The 21504-nt window shown below is 44.4% G+C and overlaps 1 protein-coding gene across 1 annotated transcript in view; it reads right to left on the reverse strand.

Annotated features, from left to right (window-relative positions):
• EXT1 (exostosin glycosyltransferase 1) overlaps positions 1-21504 on the reverse strand; it is a 533287-nt gene that overhangs the window by 36919 nt on the left and 474864 nt on the right. Inside the window, exons 5-8 of the mRNA XM_030218322.1 lie at positions 18821-18953; positions 10339-10457; positions 9293-9388; positions 5441-5530 (exon numbers count right to left, since the gene is read on the reverse strand). Coding sequence (XP_030074182.1) covers positions 5441-5530; positions 9293-9388; positions 10339-10457; positions 18821-18953 — 438 coding nt within the window. The remainder of the gene's footprint in view (positions 1-5440; positions 5531-9292; positions 9389-10338; positions 10458-18820; positions 18954-21504) is intronic.

Raw genomic sequence — 21504 nt, forward strand, 5'->3', positions numbered from 1 at the left:
TCTTTTTTCAAACTGCCCCAATGCCTGTCTATCTTAGCCCATTCTTTTTGGTGCAACCATTATTCCTCAATTACCATGTACAAAAATCTTAGGTGTCACTCTGGATGAATTACTTTCCTTTCGGCCTCAAATTATTAGTGTAATTAAGCATTGTTTCTATAGACTTTGGCAAATTCACTCAATTTGTTCTTTTATTGACTCATCAGCATTAAACATACTCATTCCTTCGTCATTAGCAAACCTGACTACTGTAACTCACTCTATACAGCCTTGAAACAACTGATATTAGACGCCTCTAAATAGTTCAAAACACTTCGTGACAAAATTATTACTGGAAAAAAGAAATTCAACCATGTCACCTCACTTCTGAAAGCAGCCCACTGGCCTCCATTGCCCCACCGTATTATTTACAAGATTTTACTTTTAGTTTATAAAAGCCATCTGTCGGTAACCACAATATCTTTCTCATATGCAAACCCCATATTCAAATTCAAGAACATTGCGATCGTTGTTTCAAAACCCACTGATAGTACTAACATTCTGAGAAATAATTCATCAACACACTAGGAAGGCAATTTTCTCAGTTCAGGGTCCTAAACACTGGAATAAAATTACCTCAGTCACTTCGGGACCAGACATCTCTTAAAACTTTAAAATAGAATTGAAAACATTTCTCTTCTCTGATGCATATCCCTAGTCTCTCCATTGCAATCCATGGAAGTTGAGCTTGTTAGACCAGACATGCTACATTAATCCCCTCCTTATCTATTCCCTCTTCTTCTACCCTATTCAAATTGTAGTTCGTCCCCACCCTTCCTCTCTTATGTTTTTTTATAACTTTTAGATTGTAAGCCAACTAGACATGTTTTTTTGATGGGCGGGATAGTAAATCCTGAATAAATATGAAACATGATTCGGTCCAGAGGACTGCTACTAAAATGGTCAGTGGTTTTCACCACAAAGCGTATGGGAACAGACCTAAAAATCTCAATATATACACTTCGGAAGAAATGTGGGATAGGGGAGATATGAAAGAGACATTTAAATACCTACGCAACATAAATGCACAGGAGGTGAGTCTCTTTCAATTGAAAGGAAGCTCTGGTGCAAGGGGGAATGGGATGAAGGTGAAAGAGGATAGACTGAGAAGTAACCTGAGGAAATACTTCTTTACAGAAAGGGTGGTGAATTTGTGGAATGGCCTCCCGGACGAAGTTGTGGAGACAAAAACTATCAGAATTCAAAAGAGCTTGGGACAAGTAAGGGAGTGATAGGGAGAATAGCTGTCATGGATGGGCAGACTAGATAGGCCATATGGCCTTTATCTGTCTCCATTTTTCTCTGTTTCTATATATATGCTCTGCAATTTTGTTCTTTACAATAGTCTCTAACATGTTGCCCAGCACCTATGCCAGGCTCACTGGTTTATAATTTCCAGGATTGCCTCTGGAATCATTTTTAAAAACTGGCATTACATTGGCCACCCTCCAATCTTCCAGTACCATGTTTGATTTTAAAGATAAATAACATTTTACTACATTTTTCAGTTCTAGCAATACTCTGGGATGTATATCATCCGGTCCAGGTGATTTGCTGCTCTTCAATTTGTCAAACTGCCCCCGTTACATCTCCCAGGATTACAGAGATTTGTTTCAGTTTGACTCATCAGCACTGAATACTATTTCTGGCATTGGTATCTCCCCCACATCTTCCTCAGTGAAGATCGAAGCAAAGAATTCATTTAATCACTCCACTATGGCCTTTTCTGCCCTGAGTGCCTCTTTTACCTGGCTTCTTGCTTCTAATATACCTACAAAAGTTGTTATTATATGTTTTTGCCTTCATTGCAATCTTCTTTTCAAAATCTGTCTTTGTTTCCCTTATCAGCGCTTTGCATTTGACTTACTATTCTTTATGTTGTTTCCTATTATTTTTCTGTTGGATCCTTCTTCCATTTTCTGAAGGATGTTCTTTTATTTCTAATAGCTTCCTTCACTTCACTTTTTAACTATGCCAGCTGTCAATTAGCTTTCCTTCTACATTTTTTTAATATGTGGAATATATCTGGTCTGGGCTTCCAGGATGGTATTTTTGAATAACATCCACACCTGATGTAAATGTTTGACCTTTGCAACTGCTCCTCTAAGGTTTTTTTTTTTTAACCATTTTCTCATTTTTTCATAGTTTCCTTTTTGAAAGTTTAATTCTAACATATTGGCTTTCCTGTGTGCACTTACTCCTTCCTCTCTCTGCTTTGCCTGACTGCCATGAGCTTTTCCAGCCTTTACTTTCCCCTTTCTTGCCTATACTGTAGTTCCTTTCACTTTTAATAATGATTACTGATTTGTACTGTGAACTGTTTTGACAGTTTTCTAATAAAAACTTGAAACTATATCAAATCTGAACATGTTATTATCACTGTTATCAAGTGGCCCCAGCACTATTACCTCCTGTACTAGATCCTGTGCTCCACTAAGAACTAGGTCTAGAATTGTTCCCCCTCTTGTTAGTTCCTGAACCAGTTGCCCCATAAAGCAGTCCTTGATTTCAACAAGGAACTTTACCTCCATAGCATGCCCTGATATTACCTTTACCCAGTCAATATTGAGGTAACCAAAATCACCCATTACTATTATGTTACCCAGTTTGTTAGCCTCCCTAATCTCTGATAACATTTCTGCATCTGTCTGTTCATCCTGGCCAGGTAGGCAGTAGTACACTCCTATCACTATCTTTTTCCCCCTTTATACATGGGATTTCTGTCCATAGGTATTCCAAGATGTGCTTGTGTCCTGCAGAATTTTTAGTCTATTTGATTCAAAGCCCTCTTTAACGTATAATGCTACCCCTCCATCAATTTGGTCCACCTTATCACCATATTATTTTTGTCACTTTTCTTTGAACCTCTTCAAGTATTTTTACATCCTTAGCAAGATACGGCCTCCAAAACTGAACACAGTACTCCAAATGGGGCCTCACCAATGACTTCTACAGTGGCATCAACACCTCTTTTCTTCTGCTGGTTATACCTCACACAATTACATCGGCTCTGAAACAGGTGTAAACATGCCTGTGTACTCTATGCACATAGTCATGGATTTTATAAAATACGTGTGCACATTGCAACTCCATCCTTTTCTTTTCCCAAATTGCACCCTTAGGAATGTCAATACATGGCATGCATACAAGTACATGACATCCACATACAACACAAGGCAAATTTATAAAAAGCCTTTCCCATATGACTAAAAACCTTTACATAAGAAGACTATCATGAAAATTACCTCTTAAAAGTCCAGCATGGTGGAACATATTCACAGGACTATAAAAAAGATTTGGGGCAATGCCTGATGAACACAATAGAACAGCAGAACTTTTCTAACCCAATGCAAGGAAGGACGCAACTGTTGATCCGAACATTTAACACTTGATGCTGGAAGTAAAAGCTATATGAACTCCTCTAAGGGTGCAGCACAGAGCGTCATAGCAGGTGGTGAATAAAGGATCCATCAATTGCCAAACGGTACTACTCCTTTTTAGAGGAGAATTAGCTCAAATGGTAGAGCACTCACTTTGCAAGCAAGAGGCAATGGGATTGATGCACACATTTGCCATGTAACTTTTGGTTACCCCATCTCAAAAAGGATATAATAGAACTTGTAACGGGTTCAGAGAAGGGTAACCAAAATAATGAAAGAATAAGAGGTTGGAGAAAAGAGGAGGAGATATGATAGAGGTTTATAAAATCATGAGTAGGGTGGAACAGTTAAATAAGGAATAGTTGTCTATCTTTCAAACAAAACAAAACAAAACAAGAGAAGGACACACCATGAAACTAATGACTAGAAGACTGAAAATAAATTAAAGTTTTTGTCATATAGTACATAATTAAGCTGTGGGATCTGATGCCAGAGGATGTAGTCAAGGCAACCAATATAGTGAGATTCAAGAGGGTTTGGGCAAGTTGTTGGAGGCATTTGTCTTACATACGGTATCTTCAATAAAGTGGTTTGGATATTATATTGATCTGCTAGTTTGTTTTCCACATTGGATTGTGCAGATCGCTTGCCTCGTTGTTTTCTGGAAGCTAATTGAAAAGGGCATTAGTCTATTAAATAAAATATTTTCTGAAATGGCCATGGTCTGAGGTGTGCCAGGGGGTGGAGTCAAGGCAAAATGGGGTGGGGCTGGGGGGAGGGCGTGTACTAAAATCTCCCTCTCAACAATTGGGACCCCTTGGCAGCTCAGCTCTGAGCCTCCACAGTGTACATGTGGCAGTCAGCATGAGGTCTGAGAGCCAGTGAGTATTTGCAGGCCCTGCCCCCTCCTCCTGTGTGGGTCTATGAGTCCACTGCTACTGCTATCTTCATGTTTTAGATGAGTCAGGGAAGGAGAAAGTGGATGAGGAGGGGAATGGAAAGTCTACTATATTGTTTTCATCATCATCTAGGATCATGTGAATTTTTCAGTGTTAAAACTGAGTTATGTTGGATAAAAGTTTGGGAAGCACTGCTTTATAAATGCATAATTGGATATCAAACTTTTAACAAATCAACTTGATTTGGTATATTTATATCTCTTTCTCTACATATATGTACAGAGAGAGAGAGAGGCACACACATTCATAATGAGGGAAATTTCCAAAAGTCATGTATCAGAGTAAATGGGCTATTTTAAAACTGCCTACCCTCTCCTGTGGGTGGATGGTTCTTTCAGTTAGTATAACGGTCAGGACTTACTATTTTGTTTTTTACTGCAGCAGTTTTCTGTTCCCCAGAAGCTGCTGCCCTAGATGACCACCTAGTTTTTCTAATTGTTAAACCAACTCTCAAAGAAGCACAAGGAAGCACTGTCTGTTGCCTCCTTATTAAAGATATGCATGCCTGTAATCATCTAGCTTAGCGGGGTTTAAAAAAGGTCTGGACGGCTTCCTAAAGGAAAAGTCCATAGACCATTATTAAATTGACTTGGGGGAAAATCCACTGCTTATTTCTGGAATAAGCAGCATAAAATGTATTGAACTTTTGTGGGATCTTGCCAGGCATTTGTGACCTGGATTGGCCACTGTTGGAAACAGGATGCTGGGCTTGATGGTCTTTGGTCTGTCCCAGTGTGGCAATACTTATGCACTAACTGCAGAGCTGATGACAACCAAAGCTCAGAGAATTGAAGCATGTTTGGGAGAAATATAGAGGCCTGTGGTGAGGGCAAGTGGGAGGTGACCAGAGATTGAGCAGGGACTGTGGGGCCACAGTATGCTGGGAACTAGGCATGCTACAATATTATTACAATACATTTTCATTCAGGATTTAGTGGTTCATCACATCACTGCTCTTCATACACACTTTGTATTACTTCACTTCAGCAAGCCCTATTTCACTTCAGCAAGCCCGAATGCCTCCAGTGACTCAAGAAGGTTCAAACGGACAGTCTCACTTACCTCTGTGGTTGAGAGCACGGTGTCTTCGTCGAGACTGAGCACTGCATCTGTCTGAATATTATCGTACGGGATGAATCGACTGCTCATGACCTAAAAGGATTAAAAGAAAAGCTTGCTTGAGAATCCTGTTGCAAAGGAGGCTCAAGCCCGCCTGTTCCCATCTGGCTGTGCTGTAGAGATACAGTGAGGCTTTGGCACCTTATTCGACGGCAAAGCTGGCCCTTCTCGGGCACAGCGCACAGGCTGTCACTCAGTTTCAAGTTCTCTGCCAGGAGAATGAATCCCCACATCATCTCTATCATTTCTATACATCCACACTTGTCCTCCCTCCTTAGGTGAGATGCAGACAGGGCCGCCGAGAGGGGGGGGGGCAGGGGGGACACATTCACAGATGGAAGAGCCTGTGGGCTAGTAGCCTGTGTGTTTCTGCTGTTCTTGGCAGCTGCCCCCTACCACCCTCTTAACAGGGGGGACAAAATTCCCCGAGCCTCCAAGGGGGGCCCGGTGCCGGGGTCAGGCTGCCGGTGCTGTAGTCCCCGGTCTCACCTGCCTGCCTCCTTGGCTCCGGGCCCCCTGCATTCGAAGCGGCAGTCACAGATCGCCTCCCTTCGGGCCTTCCCTCCCTGTGTCCCGCCCTCGCGGAAACTGGAAGTTACATCAGACGAGGGCGGGACACAGGGTGGGAAGGCCAGAAAAGAGGCGATCTGCGACTGCCGCTTTGAATGCAGGGGGCCCGGAGCCTTGGAGGCAGGCAGGTGAGACTGGGGACTGCAGCGGCGGGGAGAGTGACGGGGGGGGCGGCAGGATGTCAACGTGCTGCGATGTCAGACTCAGTCCGAAACTGGAAGGGATGCAGGCAGGCAGTTTTCAATAGCACGAGGATGGAAGAATTTCTTAAAACAAGACCTCGGCTGGGCTGGCGAAGGTTGGGGGTCCCCCGCCAGCTGAAGTAATACTTTTAAAGGCACCAGACCGGACCGGAGGAAGTGGACCTCGACGGGGGTAGGTGATGGCGGTAGGCGGGGGAGGGTTGACGGTGGTAGGGGAGGGTTGACGGCGGTAGGGGACAGCGGCCGGGGGGGGGGGGGGCTATAATGTGCCCCCTCACTCTAGACTAGAGAGCTGCATGGAAGTTATATAAAAGCTAACCTTAAATGGCTGCATGTGTGTGGATGTGTCAAGTGACGCTTAGATGGCGACTCTGGCTGTGATGAACTAGAGCTGATACCTGGCAGACTTGTATGGTCTGTGTCTCATACATGGCAATCTGGTGTAGGATGGGCTGGAAAGGGCTTAGACAGCAACTTCAGTGGCTGGAACATGAGGACAGTGCTGGACAGACTTTTACGGTCTGTGTCCCACAAATGAGAACATGAATAGGCTGGAGTGGGCTTCGATGGCAACTCCAGCAGTTGGAACATAAGGATGGGGCCAGATAGACTCCTGTGGTCTTTGTTCTAGAAACACGAAAGAAAGACCATAATCAAGTATATAATATCACACTCGTTGATTTAATGATGAATTGATCATGAGTGTGACTATTGGGCAGAGTGGATGGACCGTTCAGGTCTATTTGCTGTCACTTACTATGTTACTATTAATCCTCTTTGCTCCCAGGCTGGTGCACAGACCTCAGCTCTGACACAGGCACGAGAATCAGATGTCACCTGACCTACTGGCGCGTGCATGTGGCGGCCTCTCAGCACACAATCCCAGTGAATCAGAGGCAAATCTTACATGTGCGCACCAGAGTGTTCCAAGTTCCAACTTCCGGTCCGTCCTTGCCTGAAGTGCTGTGGCTCAAATCCAGAAAGGGAGCTGACTGGAACTTTCTTTTATGTACTATTAAATTCTTACGGGGATGGGTGGGGATGGGTTAAATTCTTGCGGGGACGGGTGGGGATGGGTTGGGATGGTTTAAATTTTGCGGGGATGGGTGGGGACGGGTAAGATTCCAGCGGGGATGGGTGGGGACGTGTAAGATTCCAGTAGGGACGGGCAGGGATGGGTAGGATTTCTGTCCCCGTGCAACTCTCTACTCTAGACCCTGCCCCCCCTACCGCCGAACCTCAGATACGCCCCTGATCTGCACAGATTTATATGCATGCTATGCCCTCCAGGTGGTGGAGATGAAAACGGTAATGGAATTCAACCATGCGTGGGATAAACAAAAAGGAATCCTGTTTAGAAGGAATGGAATCACAGAATCGTAGTGGAGATTGGGTAGCAACGCCGGTAATTGGGAAGCAAAACCAGTGCTGGGCAGACTTCTATGGTCTACGCCCTGATCGTGACTGAATAGATATGGATGGGCTTGAGTGTAAATTTTAAGGGGCTTCGACGTTAGCTTCAGAACTTATAGTACAAGAATAGTGTGGGCAGACTTCTACAGTCTGTGCCCTGAGAAAGGCAAGGACAAATCAAACTCGGGTATACATGTAAAGTATCACATACCATGTAAAATGAGTTTATCTTGTTGGGCAGACTGGATGGATCGTTCAGGTCTTTATCTGTCATCATTTACTATGTTACTATGCTATTCCTGCACTAACTGGCCTTACCGCTGGCGGTAGGTTTTGAGAATCAGCCTGCTGATTAGCTATCCAGATAGAAAGGTAAAAATTGCTGCTATCTGGGTAACACCAGTGGTCATCAGTCAATCCGGATATTCACCACTGGCCACTTTCCAGATACAGATGCTGAATATCTGGTTTGATTTCAGCTATGGTGGCTGAGATTTATTAAACAAAAACACTGCCCGCCCAGGCTGAATATCAACCAGTGCATGTTTAAAGTGTAGCTCTCCTCTATATCGAGTGCCTCAGATTATTAAAAATATTCTTAGTTGCATGTTGCAGGCTTTTGCCATGGTGCCAGCTGGCGGCTCTGGATACTGGGAAATGAGGGCCATGATGGAGTCACACGTGTCATCTGGCAGGGGAAATGCACAGAAGAGGAGCATGGAAAGAATACAGGGCAGGAGGAGGGAGCAGAAGGATACAGAGCTGAAGTGAAGGACAGAAAAGCTGAATGGGGTGGGGGTGGGGGGGACAGTGGTGCCACCAAAGCTATTTGTTAAGAGGGTGGTAGGGGGCAGCTGCCAAGAACAGCAGAAACACACAGGCTACTAGCCCACAGGCTCTTCCATCTGTGAATGTGTGTGAGAAAGAGACTAGGGATTAGGGAGTTTTATGCAAAAGACTGACTAGGCCCATGTGTTGTGCAAATGAGGTGTGTGGGCGTCTATCTGCCTGTTTCTCTATATATGTGCAAGGAAGGCTGACTGTGTCTGCGACCAAGGTTTGGCTTTGTGCCCCCCCTCCCCCCCCCCCCCCCCCCCCCCAAGAGAGAGAGAGTCAAATTTCAAATCAAAGAAACAATAACACAGAAAATCAAAACACCAGACATTTTCTTTCAGAAAATTTGCTGGAAAGTGCATGCTGTAGATCTACCTACTCTGCAATGAATGGAGTTACTTGAAAACTGCCCCTTAAAATCTAAACAGAAAAACAGCCTCATCATTTTCCTATTTTAAATGGTGAGACCAGGATAAAAAAAAAAAAAAATCCTGGGGGAGATTCAGTTGGGTTAATGTAGACATAGCTGTAGCTGAATGAATTTGCTTTTCCATCAAGAAAAGCAAACTGTAAGACCTGGGAAGGTACCAGATCATATATTTATGAGGATACAGAGAAAGAGATCAGCACTTATCTTCACTTTCCTTTGACCCCTGGTATCTCCCATCCTTAGCGTTTGCTACACAACACAGGACTCTTACTTGACCACGCTGAAAAAATCAGACTTGCACTGATTCAGCCCTGTGTGAGTATAGGAGGTGTCCCTGTCACTTACCTTGTTCTCTCCTTCGATGACTATGACAGGCACAGCAGTGGCAGGCCAGCGGTGTTTGGCTGGAAGCGGCTTATCACAGTTCCATAAAACAATAATCTGGAGAGAACATTAACGTTTATCAGAACCTGTTTATCTGCATTTTCCCTTCTCCCCAGAAAACAAATACAGCAGTGATTCCCAGACCCCTCCATATGACCCCCCAGTCAGTCACGTTTTCAAGATAGCCACAATGAACATGCATGAAATGTATTTGCATATACCCGAGACCCAATTCATTCATAGATCTTCCTAAAATCCAAATGGCTAAGAGGTCACAATGAAGATTTGGGAGGCAATTAGAGAACACTGGACAAGTCGGTGACAATGACAGCCTGAGCTTCTGATTCCATTTCCTCTCTACAGGTAATGGGTGCACATAAAATTATAGGGATAAATTTTCAGCCAGCGGTGGTCAGCGTTTTTTTTTGTCACCACCTGTGTTAAGCCCAGATACTCAATGCCAGGCCATGTCTGGACACCAGCACTGAATGTCCGGGTTTGTGCAGCTGGCTATCCCTTATATGGTTAAGTGTGATATTCAACACTTAACCACCTAAGTGAAACCAGACAAGTACCCCCTCAAAAATACGTCACTTTGCTTTCACATTGTTTAAACATTAATTCAAAGCTATATCGCTACTTAGCTTATACAGCAGGTCTCCAGATCCGCTGTGACCTGCTAAATAAGCCAAGTGTGTGGCCATTTGATGTAGCCCATAAGGCATGGGGCTACATTAAATGGCAGGACACTTAAGTAGACAGGAATTTGCAATCATACAGCAGAGGAAAGGGTGACCCAGAGCTCCTGTTTTGAAAGTAGCTCATCACTAAAGGGATGGAATGAAGCTGCATGCAAAAGCCTACAATTTGGGAGAGCAAAAGTTTTGCCTGCATCAGATTAGGGATTTTACAGCCCTGAAATCCTTCCACAAGGCTGCTGAGAGTAGCTGTGTTGAAATGAAGGAAAAACAGGTAGGACCATGGAGATTGTGGAACATTACACTCACCTGTGAACAGTATTGAGACTTGGCCACAGCAACTAGCAGCTTTAGCACAGGCTGAGATTGAGACACTAGTGGTGTGACTCCGTGGATAACAGCCGTAAACTTGGAGGGCGGCTTCACACCTGAAAGGAGAACACCAAGGAGGCCCATTAGTCTTCCTAAATGGAAAATCTTTCCTGTTTAGCCAAAGCACAGGATGGCATGTTTTGCTCTTAAACGTGACACGTATGCAATGTATGGAATTTGAACTCCTACTGTATTAGGCAAAAGAAGAAGAAGAAAAGAACAACGTTCACCAGACTTATTCACTCTGAAATCAGTGTATTAGTACGTGAGGACTTGGAAAGGGAATAAACTGAATGTGAATTTTCTGCTACATGGGATAGCACCACAGCTCACAGCATAGGTACTAAAGTAGCCTTCCTGTAAGGCCAGCAAAGCTCTCCTCTGACCTACTGGACAGGTTCATTAGCACCTTTGATTTCTAGCATTACCATCAAACATATAAATGGCAAGAGGCGTACTCACTCGCAAATGCGCAGTAGAGACCCTCTCTGTCCTGCCCCCGCGTCAATACGTGATGACGGGGGCGTGACAGAGAGGGAACCTGCGCACCTGCGAGTGAGGGAACCGCCGTCGCCACCGCTCCCCCCCCAGGGTTGCCGCTACCGCTCCCCCCACCCACCCGGAGTCGCCGCCGCCACCCACCCTCCACCCGGCCCGGGTACCTGGCTTCACTATTCAAACCACCGGAACGCAGCACACAGCTCATCTGAGCTGCTGTTGGCCTTCCTTACCTGCCTGTGTCCCGCCCTCGCCGACGTTACGTCACACGAGGGCGGAACACACGCAGAGAAGAAGGAAGGCCGACGGCAGCTCAGATGAGCTGTGTGCTGCGTTCCGGCGGTTTGAATAGTGAAGCCAGGTACCCGGCTCGGGTGGAGGGGTGGCGGCGGCGGCGACTCCGGGGGGGAGGGGCGGCGGCGACCTATCCGGGGGGGGGGGCTTTCAACCCCCCCTTCCTTTACTAGCCCATTTTTACGGGCTCAACGGCTAGTGTATACCATAAATGCTGGATGAATTTCCTTCTCCCTATGGTCCTCCCCCTCCTTCCAATTTCCTGAAATCTCAGCATTAGTAAAACTCAGCAGTTCCTGCTTATGCCCACATCTTTCTTCTCACTTTTAAATGCCAAAAATGATAAGAAAACCAGCCTATACACGTTTCTTTGCACATATGTGTATAAATGTTTAAAAAATCCGCTTAAGCACTACTCTTTAAATTTGCATTTATCTTACATGGCATATATCTGGCAGGTGGTCGTACACATTGGCAGGACTCATACTTATGTGTGTAACTTATAGAATGCTTTAAGTTTAAGTGCATATCGCTAGCATTTAGGCATGAGCATTTACACCAGCTCTGGGTGTAAGTGCTCACGCCTAATACAGGCACATATTTTACCTGTTTTGCTAATATTCTATAAAGGAAAATAGGTACCCACTTTCTTTGTAGAATAGGAGCCACATAGGTATCCTCTAGATGCCTAAATATGGAAATATTAGTTAATTACCTGATAAGTTTCTTTCCTTTAGTCCCAAAGGTCAGTCCAGGCAAATGGATTTTGACCATCTGCCAGCAGGTGGAGACAGAGAACTCTAATGAATTGTGCCTCATAAGCTCCTGTGCTTTGCAACTAAGCCAGTATTTGATAACAAAGCAGTGAAAGACAGTGAATTAAATTCCAGCCTCTAGATAGAAAAAGAACTATGAAACAAAGGGCAAAACTCGTGCCTTAGAAATAACGGAACCAGAATACAAATACCCAAAATTACACAGAACCCGGAAAAACCAAAACCATCACAAAAGGGCAGGCTCTGGACTGAACCTTTGGGACTAAAGGAAAGAAAATTATCATGTAATTAACTAATTTTTCCTTCCATTATGTTAAGGATCAGTCCAGACAATGAGATGTACAAAAACAATCCTTAAGAGGGGAGAGACTGTGATATCCCTGCAGCAAGAACCGTGGCCCCGAAGGAAGCATCTGCTCAAGGAGACACATCCAAAATGGTAATGCTTAACAAAAGAATGAGATGACTACGTCATGACCAACAGATCTCTGCGAAATTGCCCTAGACCCCGCCAAAGTAGTTGCCAAAGACCTGGTAGAATGAGCCTTCACATGCATGGGAACAGATCTACCCTTCAGAATGTAAGCCGAAGAAATAGCCTCCTTAAGCCAGCAAACAACTGTCATTTTGGAGGCTGGCAAACTGCAACGAGGACAAAAAGATGATCAGACTGCCTGAAATCATTGGTAGTGGTAAGACAGCGCATAAGGATGTGCTTCAAATCCAACAGTTGCTGGGAAGTGTATTCTGCAGAATAGTCCTCCCTGGAAAACGGGGGAAGAAACACAGTCTGATTGACATGAAAAGGAGATACAATCTTTGGCAAAAAGGATGGAACTTTCCATATAGAAACTCCCAAGTCAGAAAAGCTGAGAAAGGGATCCCTGCAAGAGAGAGCTTGAAGCTCTTAAACTCTCTGTGCCAATGAAATGTCAACTAGAAATACTGCCTTTAAAGTAAGATCTTTGATAGTTGCCGAATGAAGGAACTCAAAGGGGGGTCAACTGAACAGCCTTAAGAATCATTTGAAGACTCCATTGAGGACAAATATTGCGGAGAGGGGGATGTAGGTTAGTAACTCCCTTGAAGAACTGCATTATATCAGGGTGAGCAGCCAATGAGGTATTCTGTATCTTGCCTCTATGACATGCCAATGCTGCCACCTGAACCTTCAGCCAATTTATTTATTTAGATTTTGCTCACACCTTTTTCAGTAGTAGCTCAAGGTGAGTTACATTCAGGTACACTGGATATTTCTCTGTCCCAGGAGGGCTCACAATCTAAGTTTGAGAACCAAACCTTTTTTGAATCCCTCCTGAAGGAAGGATAAAATTTGAGACAAGGACACGCGAAATGGAGAAACACCATTCTGTGCAGACCAGTCTCAAAAGTTCTCCACACTCTAGCATAAGAAGGGGACTGTTTTTGGGCTTGCAGCAAGGTAGTAATAACATCATCCACATAACCCTTCTTCCTCAATCAAGCCCTCTCAAGAGCTAGGCCATAAGACAAAAGTGCGAGGGATCCTCCATAAGTACTGGACCTTGGTGCAATAAGCCCGTCTGTGGAGGAACAGTCAACCGAGGAGTGATTTGAAGATGGATGAGGTCCCCATACCAAGGAAATCTGGGCCAGTCCAGAGCTACAAGAACAACCTTCCCGAGATGACGAGCAATCCTGTGCAAAGTCCTTCTCAAGAGAGGCTGTGGAGAAAACACATAAAGGAGGCTGTGCAATGGCCAAGGCTGCACCAGTGCACCCATTGCTAGGGAGTCTTTCTCCTTGAAGCGGCTGTAGAATCTGTGTACTTGCACACTGAGTCTGGATGCCATGAGGTCCAGAACCAGAAGGCCCCACTGTGTGGAAATGAGGCAAAATGCAGTTTTTGACAGTTTCCATTCCCCCGGGTCCAGAGACACTCTGTTGAGGAAATCTGCTTGTGAGTTCAGTGCTGAAATCATCGGAATATTCAATTCCGCCCACTGAAAAACAAAAGGCGCCTCCTGAGCTACAGATAAACTCTTTGCTCCTCCTTGTCTTTTGATGTAAGATACGGCTGTGACATTGTCCGAGAGCACGCGCACCAGCTTCTTGTGAAGAAGAAGCACAAAGGCTAAAGAGCTTTCCGGACAGCTCAAAGTTCCAATCTGATGGTGGACCAGTAAGCCTCCACTCTCGACCAGCGGCTCTGTGCAGAGTGATGGAGATAATGTGCTCCCCATCTGAAGAGGCTGGCATCGGAGGTGAGAACCCACCAACTGGGAGTCTGAATGTGTGCAGGGAGAAGCCACCAAATTAAACTCTGTCTGGTTTGAGGCGTCCAAGGCACCAGCTGGTCATAAGACCCCGATACTGGAGACCAATGGCTCAACAGGGATAACTGTAGGGGCTGCATGTGGAACTTCACCCAAGGCAGAACATCCAAAGTTACTGCCTTAGAACAGTGAACTTGAGCATAGTCCCATACCCGTGGGCAGGAAAGAGAGAGAAGCCTGAGAATTTGATGTTTGAGCTTCAGCTGATGATGCTGAGGCAGGAAAACCTTCCCCGCCTGGGTACTGAAGCACATTCCCAGAAACTCCAGGGTCTGCATGGGGGCGAGATGACTCTTGCTGTAATTCACAACCAAACCCAGTGCAGAAAGAAGAGACAGGACTGTCTGTGTACTGCGAAGGCTCTCTTGATAAGAAGACACCCGAATTAGCTAATCATCCAGGTAAGGATGTACCTGGATCCCTTGCCGGCCTAGAAAGGCAGCCACCACCACCATAACTTTTGAAAATGTGTGAAGTGCAGTGGTGAGGCCAAAAGGTATGGCCTTGAATTGAAAATGATCTCCCAGGAACGCAAACCAGAGAAATTTCCCGTGAGGAGGCCAAATTGGGATATGAAAATAAACCTCTTTGAAATCCAATGAAGTGAGAAACTCACCTGGTTGGACTGAGGCGAAGACAGAATGCAGAGTCTCCATTCGAAAATGCAGCACTCCAAGAGACCTGTTCACCCCTCTGAGATCCAGAACCAGGCAAAAAGAGTCTTCTTTCTTTGGGACGACAAAATAGAATATCGACCTGTGCCCCTCTCTGTCGAAGGAATGGACTGAATGGCCCACAGTCGCCTTAGAGACTAAGGTAGTTAGTACTGCCCGACTCTTTGCAGTGCTGCCACAAGGGGACAGCATGAAAATATCTGCGAGTGGCTTTGAAAATTGTAGCTTGTAGCCATGGAGAATAATATTGAGGACCCACTGGTATGTAGTAATGGTGATCCATTCCTTGTGAAAACAGGAAAGATGCCCACCTATGTGTACGTACGTACAAGGACTGAACCTTAACCCCATCATTACAAGGGCTGCGAAGAGGGAGAGTTTCTTGAGGAAGCGGAAAAGGTTTTTTTGCCTCCTTGAAAGGAAGACCGAGTCTGAGGAAAGCAAAGGTTTTTGAGCGAGAGAACTAGCTTTCCCTGATCTATACCTCCATGCTTCTCGAAAATCAGACTTAGCCACCCGGAGATGAAGCTTAAGCTTGTCCTCAGGTAGCCGCTGACACCTTGGAATCTCCCAGGTCTTTAACAATCCGCACCGAGGAGTAGTTTCCCCTTAAAGGGCAACATCGCCAGACGAGATTTGGATGCCTCATCAACAGCCCAATGCCTTAACCATAAGCAGTGTTGTGCCGAAACTGCCAAAATCATACCCTTAGCTGATACTCAAAGAATACATAAAGAGCATCTTACAAATAAGATAACGCTGCCTCTAGGGTAGGGAGAAAGTCTGGAGGAGAGTCCACCGTGGACAATTACTGAATCCATGATAAAGAAGCCCTGGTTACAAAAGAAGAAGAAATTGTTACTTGAGAATTTAACACAACTAGTTGAAAGACAAGTTTCAAGAAAGCCTCAAGCTTGAGGTCATGCATATCCTTTAACGCAGTGCCACTTTGCCTTCAACAGGGATAATAGTACGTTTAGTAACTGCTGTAATAAGGGCATCCATCTTAGGCAGAGCAAACTGCTGTAAAACAGACGCCAGAAGGGGATATAATCTGCACATAATGCGAGCCACCCCGAGGTTAGAATCAGGGGTCTTCCACTGAGTTGAAATAAGCTCCTGCATAGCCTCATGAATATGGAAAGATATAGGAGGCCTCTTAGTACCTGGCATAATAGATGGAGCAGGACCAGAGGACTGAGAAGCAGGGGAAGAGATGTTTAAAGCTTCCATAGATTTTGTGATCAACAGAGGCAACTGTGCTCTCAAAAACAGCCTAGCTACAGTAGAATCATCACCCCCATCTGCCTCTGAAATGTCCATGTCAGGGCCATCAGCAGAACCAGGACAGTCAGAATACACTGATAAAACTTCCTCTGAGTCTTGAGGAGGAACATTTTCCAAATCCTGCGAAACAGAAAATTTTTGTTTCTTAGGAAGCTGCTCCTCAAAAGCAACGTGAGGTTAAGAAGGAGAGGCAAGCTGACTTTAATAAAAAGGCCTGATATAGCTATTGGAGCGACCTGGGGGAACAGATTTGCCTACTGTCTGATTAAACATTATATTACCTCTTTGGAGACTGAGGACAGGAGACCGAGTGAAAGGATTTTTTAATGATATTTCTGAAGAGGGGTTATCGGTTTCTAGACTGCACGAGTTCTTTCTTACTCAACGGGAGCCTAAAAAAGACTTAACTGCTCTGCGATATAAATGGGAGGGAGTCTTGGGTGCGTTCTTATTGGATTGGGATATTTTGAAAAATCTGCAGAGTACTCAGAACCTTACGCCCCATGCGCAACCAAGGGAATGTTATTTTAGAGTGCTTCATATAGCTTACTTTACCCAATTGCAATTATATCATATTGGAGGGATACAGTCCTCAACATGCCCTAGGTGTGGACGATATAATCCCTATTATCGTTCCTTTTGGAGCTGTCCGAAAATTCAAGGTTTTTGGGCTTCCCTCAAAAATTACATTGGTCCACTGTTGGGGAGAGGGTTGACTGGTACAGTGGAATAGTTTTTATTAGATAAACCGGGGGCATATTGCGGTAGACACTGGGGCAACACCTTGTTATTTCATAAGATGAGTTTGGTGGCACGCAAATGCGTGTTGCAGCACTGGTTGTCTCCTGAGCTCCTAAACTTTTGGCACCGGAAAACCCAACTCCATCTCTTCATGACATGGGATCCCCTAAGAGGATGAAACAATTCCTCTGGTTTGAGAGCCTTATCTTCAATCCTTATATCCAAGAGGGCGTGGTTTGATCCTGAATATGTTGCGAGACATGCTTTTCTAGATATCTGCGTGCCTGTGCAGTCCTGCTGTTATGGGTTGGGTTGGGAGGTGTTTTGCTATTTGTTTGAGCTCTGAGGGTTACAAGAACACGAGCCTTCCGTGCTCTTTGAAGGTGTCTGCGGGGAATGGGGTAGAGGGTCGTGGGGATGGGAAGGAAGGTGGGGGAAGACTGCAATACTGTTTGTCGGTTCATACATAAGTTTTGTTTTGCTGCTGTTAACCACTGGTTTATTCTTTAATGAAATTGTTTCAACATAATTTAAAAAAAAAAAAAAAGGCCTGATATAATAAAAGAATAAATTCAGGCGAAAACGGCAGGGCGGGGACTTTTACCCACACAATACCAACATCCCAGGACATGGCAGCAGGCGAGGAACCCGCTGGCAAAATAGCCGCCGAAGCCTCATGGAGCGCAGGGGCCGTTAGCACTGAACCTGCGAAAACTGCCATCAGAGCAGGACTGGATTGAACTCACAGAGATGGAGTACAGATGGCCAAAGTAGGCAAAAGCAGCATGTCCACAGAAGTAAAGCAAAGCGTGCAGGAACCAGTAGCTGAGAGTTTACTCCCACAGCGCATACAACCAGTGGCGTTCCTAGGGGGGCGGACACCCGGGGCAGCGCCCCCCCCCCCGATGCAGCGCGGACCCACCCCCCCCGGGTGCATGCCGCTGGGGGGGGGGGGGGTGCCTCAGCGCGCGCCTGCTGTGAGTTTACCAACTTTGCTCGTTCGCTGCAGCTCCCTCTGCCCCGGAACAGGAAGTAACCTGGTCCGGGGCAGAGGGAGCTGCAGCGAACGAGAGAAGTTAGCGAACTCTCGCAGCAAGCGCGCACCGCGGCACACCCCAGTGGCGTGCACCGGGGCGGACTGCCCCCACCGCCCCCCCCCTTGGTACGCCACTACATACAACACTTAATAGGCTCAGACATAGAGAATAATAAATATAAACACAGAAAACAGCCACTCTCGTGACCTCCAAGGCATAGATGCCCCACAATCTTCCCACAGCACAAGGGCTCTCAAAAAGAACCACAGTGGGTGCCTTTTTTTAAATTTTAGATAGAGGCAGGAGAAAAAGAGAAGGGAAGACTGAGATAAAGAGGTAAAAGGTGGCAACGGGGGATAAGGGAAGGACCTAGTCCACTAGGGTTACACCTGAGGCACAGGATATTCTCAACCCCAAACACAACTGAACCTGCAAGCAGGACAGGAAGTCACCACAGTGCACAGATGCTGCTATCCCGTCTGCTGGAGATAGAGAATACTGGCTTGGTTGCTAAGCGCAGGAATTTATGAGGCACAACTCAGAGTTCTCTATCTCCACCTGCTGGCGAATGGTCACAACCCATTTGTCTGGACTGATCCTTGTGATGTAATGGAAAATTGCCCTGTAAATGTTTTCTTTCCTCCTCCCTCTTGCCCATTCTTCTCTCTCCCCATTTCCTGCTATTGACAGTGAATAGGTCACAGAAGGCAAGCACACACACTTTTCTCCTCCTGTTGCTACTCTTATTAGCAGGCATGCTGACATTTCATGAAGGTCCTCAGGCAGGATTCACTTACCTAGGTTGGCATAGTAGTAGGGGAAATCCCCCAGATATGAGGAGTACTGTGCCAGCACAAACAGTCCCCCAGGATGCTTGTTCCATATCAAGCTGTTCCGTGATATGTGCTCAAAAATTCTGTCCTGAATTATCTGGAAAGAAAGGGAATGCGTTTAAGTAGCTCCTTTCAGCATTTCTCCGTAAAAGATGCTTTTTAGTTATACCTCAGAGAGACGTGGACACTGCAATCACAATATCCAGGTTATTATACATATAGCATTTCAGGCTCTCTCTCAAAGTAGCACTCTGTGCTTCCCCAAAACTGCTATTTTCTCACAGTCCTTTTTATTGCTTGTACAGTATTGCTTATTATTTTGTCCATCCTGCCTAAGAGTATCAATCAGGGCACCATACAAATTGCGTAGCAAACTGTTACCATTAAAAGCATCAGGAAGCTGCTTGTTCCTGTGTGTGTTTGTAAATATATATATATACACACACACACATATAGATAGATAGATAGATAGATAGATAGATAGATAGATAGATAGATAGATAGATATTGCTGCTGGTACATGGTACATGAAAGAAAGAAGGTAAAAGAAACTATTTTCACTTTTACTTCATAGAGGCAATTGTGATAGCCATTAAATATTCTCATCCAACTCTGTGAAAGCAAATATTTCTGCTGAGGAAAGCAACAGCTTATCGCTAGGGGTAGGCAGAATGGAATCTGGCTACTATTTGGGATTCTGCCAGGTAGTCATGACCTGGATTGGCTACTGTTGTAAAATGGTTTTAAAAATTATTTCAGATGGATGAATTATGAATTTCACACATATATTAATGCATTAATGGAAAGGAACGAATAAACCAGAGTGTGATACAGTCAAAGGGGAAGCCTTGAAATAGCCTATTTTGGCGAAAAACGAATTGGTGTTGGCACTGACTCCTCTTCACATATCAAGATAAGTACTTTATGTCTGAGAGACCTATTCTAAATGTTTGTATGAAGAAGATTTTTTTAATAAGATTTATTATAAAATTTAAGAAAAAAAAGAAAGAAAAATAATGCTGATTTCATTGAAGAATAAATTTGAAGAGTGTAAATGTTATTGACAGCTTTGGACCGATGAAGATACAAAGTGACTCTAATCTTCTCCAGAAATTATCAGGGAAAGTCCACCGTTGATGGTCCATACCTACAATTAACGTATATGATTTTTTTGTGTCATTGGATAGTGCAGGTTGGTTACATATATATTTGCAATACAATAACACTTTTGCAACATATATCAAACAAATTTAACATCTGATTTTAGATTTTAACTGATAAAAACAATAAAACACGCCTGGAGCAAACAAATTAAAATAGGCGTTTGTTGGATAAACACCAGAGAACTACCACTTCTCTAGAACTCTCTCATTCCTCCCCAGATCTTTCTTATGTCCCCCACTCAGTTTTTGTGCTTTTTATATACTGAAAACTCATAAACATAAGTACATAAGTAATGCCACACTGGGAAAAGACCAAGGGTCCATCGAGCCCAGCATCCTATCCACAACAGCGGCCAATCCAGGCCGAGGGCACCTGGTGAGCTTCCCAAACGTACAAACATTCTATACATGTTATTCCTACCCATGGCAGGAAAACACCAATAAAACACTGATTTTTTTTGTAATTAAAATAACACCTAGGGGCCCTTCTACCAATGTTCGCAAAACCTTAACACATGCTTAGCACACGAAAAAAAACTTACTGCAAAATATGCTACACAGTTTTGCGGTAACTTGCCTGTCAGTCTGCACTAATCACACTTTTTTTTTCACATTTCTTGGGGCGGAGCGTGTCATAGGTAGGAAAGGGGTGTGGACGCATTATCCAGATAATGCATTCACATTAGCACATGCTAACTGGATTAACAGAACCAACTTGGGAGCCATTAACGCCTCCTAACTAGGAAGCAGGAAGTGCCCCACATTATTTTGCTTTGCAAATCCCACCTGCTAATGGAAAAATTAGTGCTGGACCTGCAAAAAACAAATTGGAAAAATCCATAACAACTGCCATGGTGAATCTGGGCATAGCGCGTGCGAAAGTCCCGCAGTAGCAAGCCCTGATTTTTCTGTGGCTTGGTAAAAGGACCCCTATTTAGCTGAAAAATAATTTACAATTTGTAAACACCTAAGAATAGAAGCCCTAATTATACATACAGTAGGATAGCATATTGTTGACACTTAACTACTATCATCTGGTGTTATATCACAGCCCCAGCAGGTAATTTGTCTTTCATGCAGGTTCTGTATTGCTCCATATGGCTATATTTCAATGTTCTTTTGACATTTACCAGTATGATATGTATTCTTTACAAAATACATCTATGCAACAACACTACCACCTCATTACCGATATACAAATGAGAAGCTTTACCATCAAAGAGGGAGCCTCCTTTCACCTGAACTAGCTATATATATGGGGAGAGCACAATTTTGAAAGTAATTTATGAACGTTAAAAAGATTCTTACTTGCATTTGGAGAATATGCAATGAAACTCGCACAAAACCAGTTTTAGAGCGGGCACCCAATAGACTCATTAAAAAGTCACTTTACAAGCCAGGGCAAGAAGCATTAGAGTACAGTCATGTAAGTCCCATGCATGGAAACATGAAAATTCATTTTCTAAATAGCACACACACATTAAA

Source organism: Microcaecilia unicolor, chromosome 1, assembly GCF_901765095.1.
Source record: "Microcaecilia unicolor chromosome 1, aMicUni1.1, whole genome shotgun sequence".
NCBI lineage: Eukaryota > Metazoa > Chordata > Amphibia > Gymnophiona > Siphonopidae > Microcaecilia > Microcaecilia unicolor.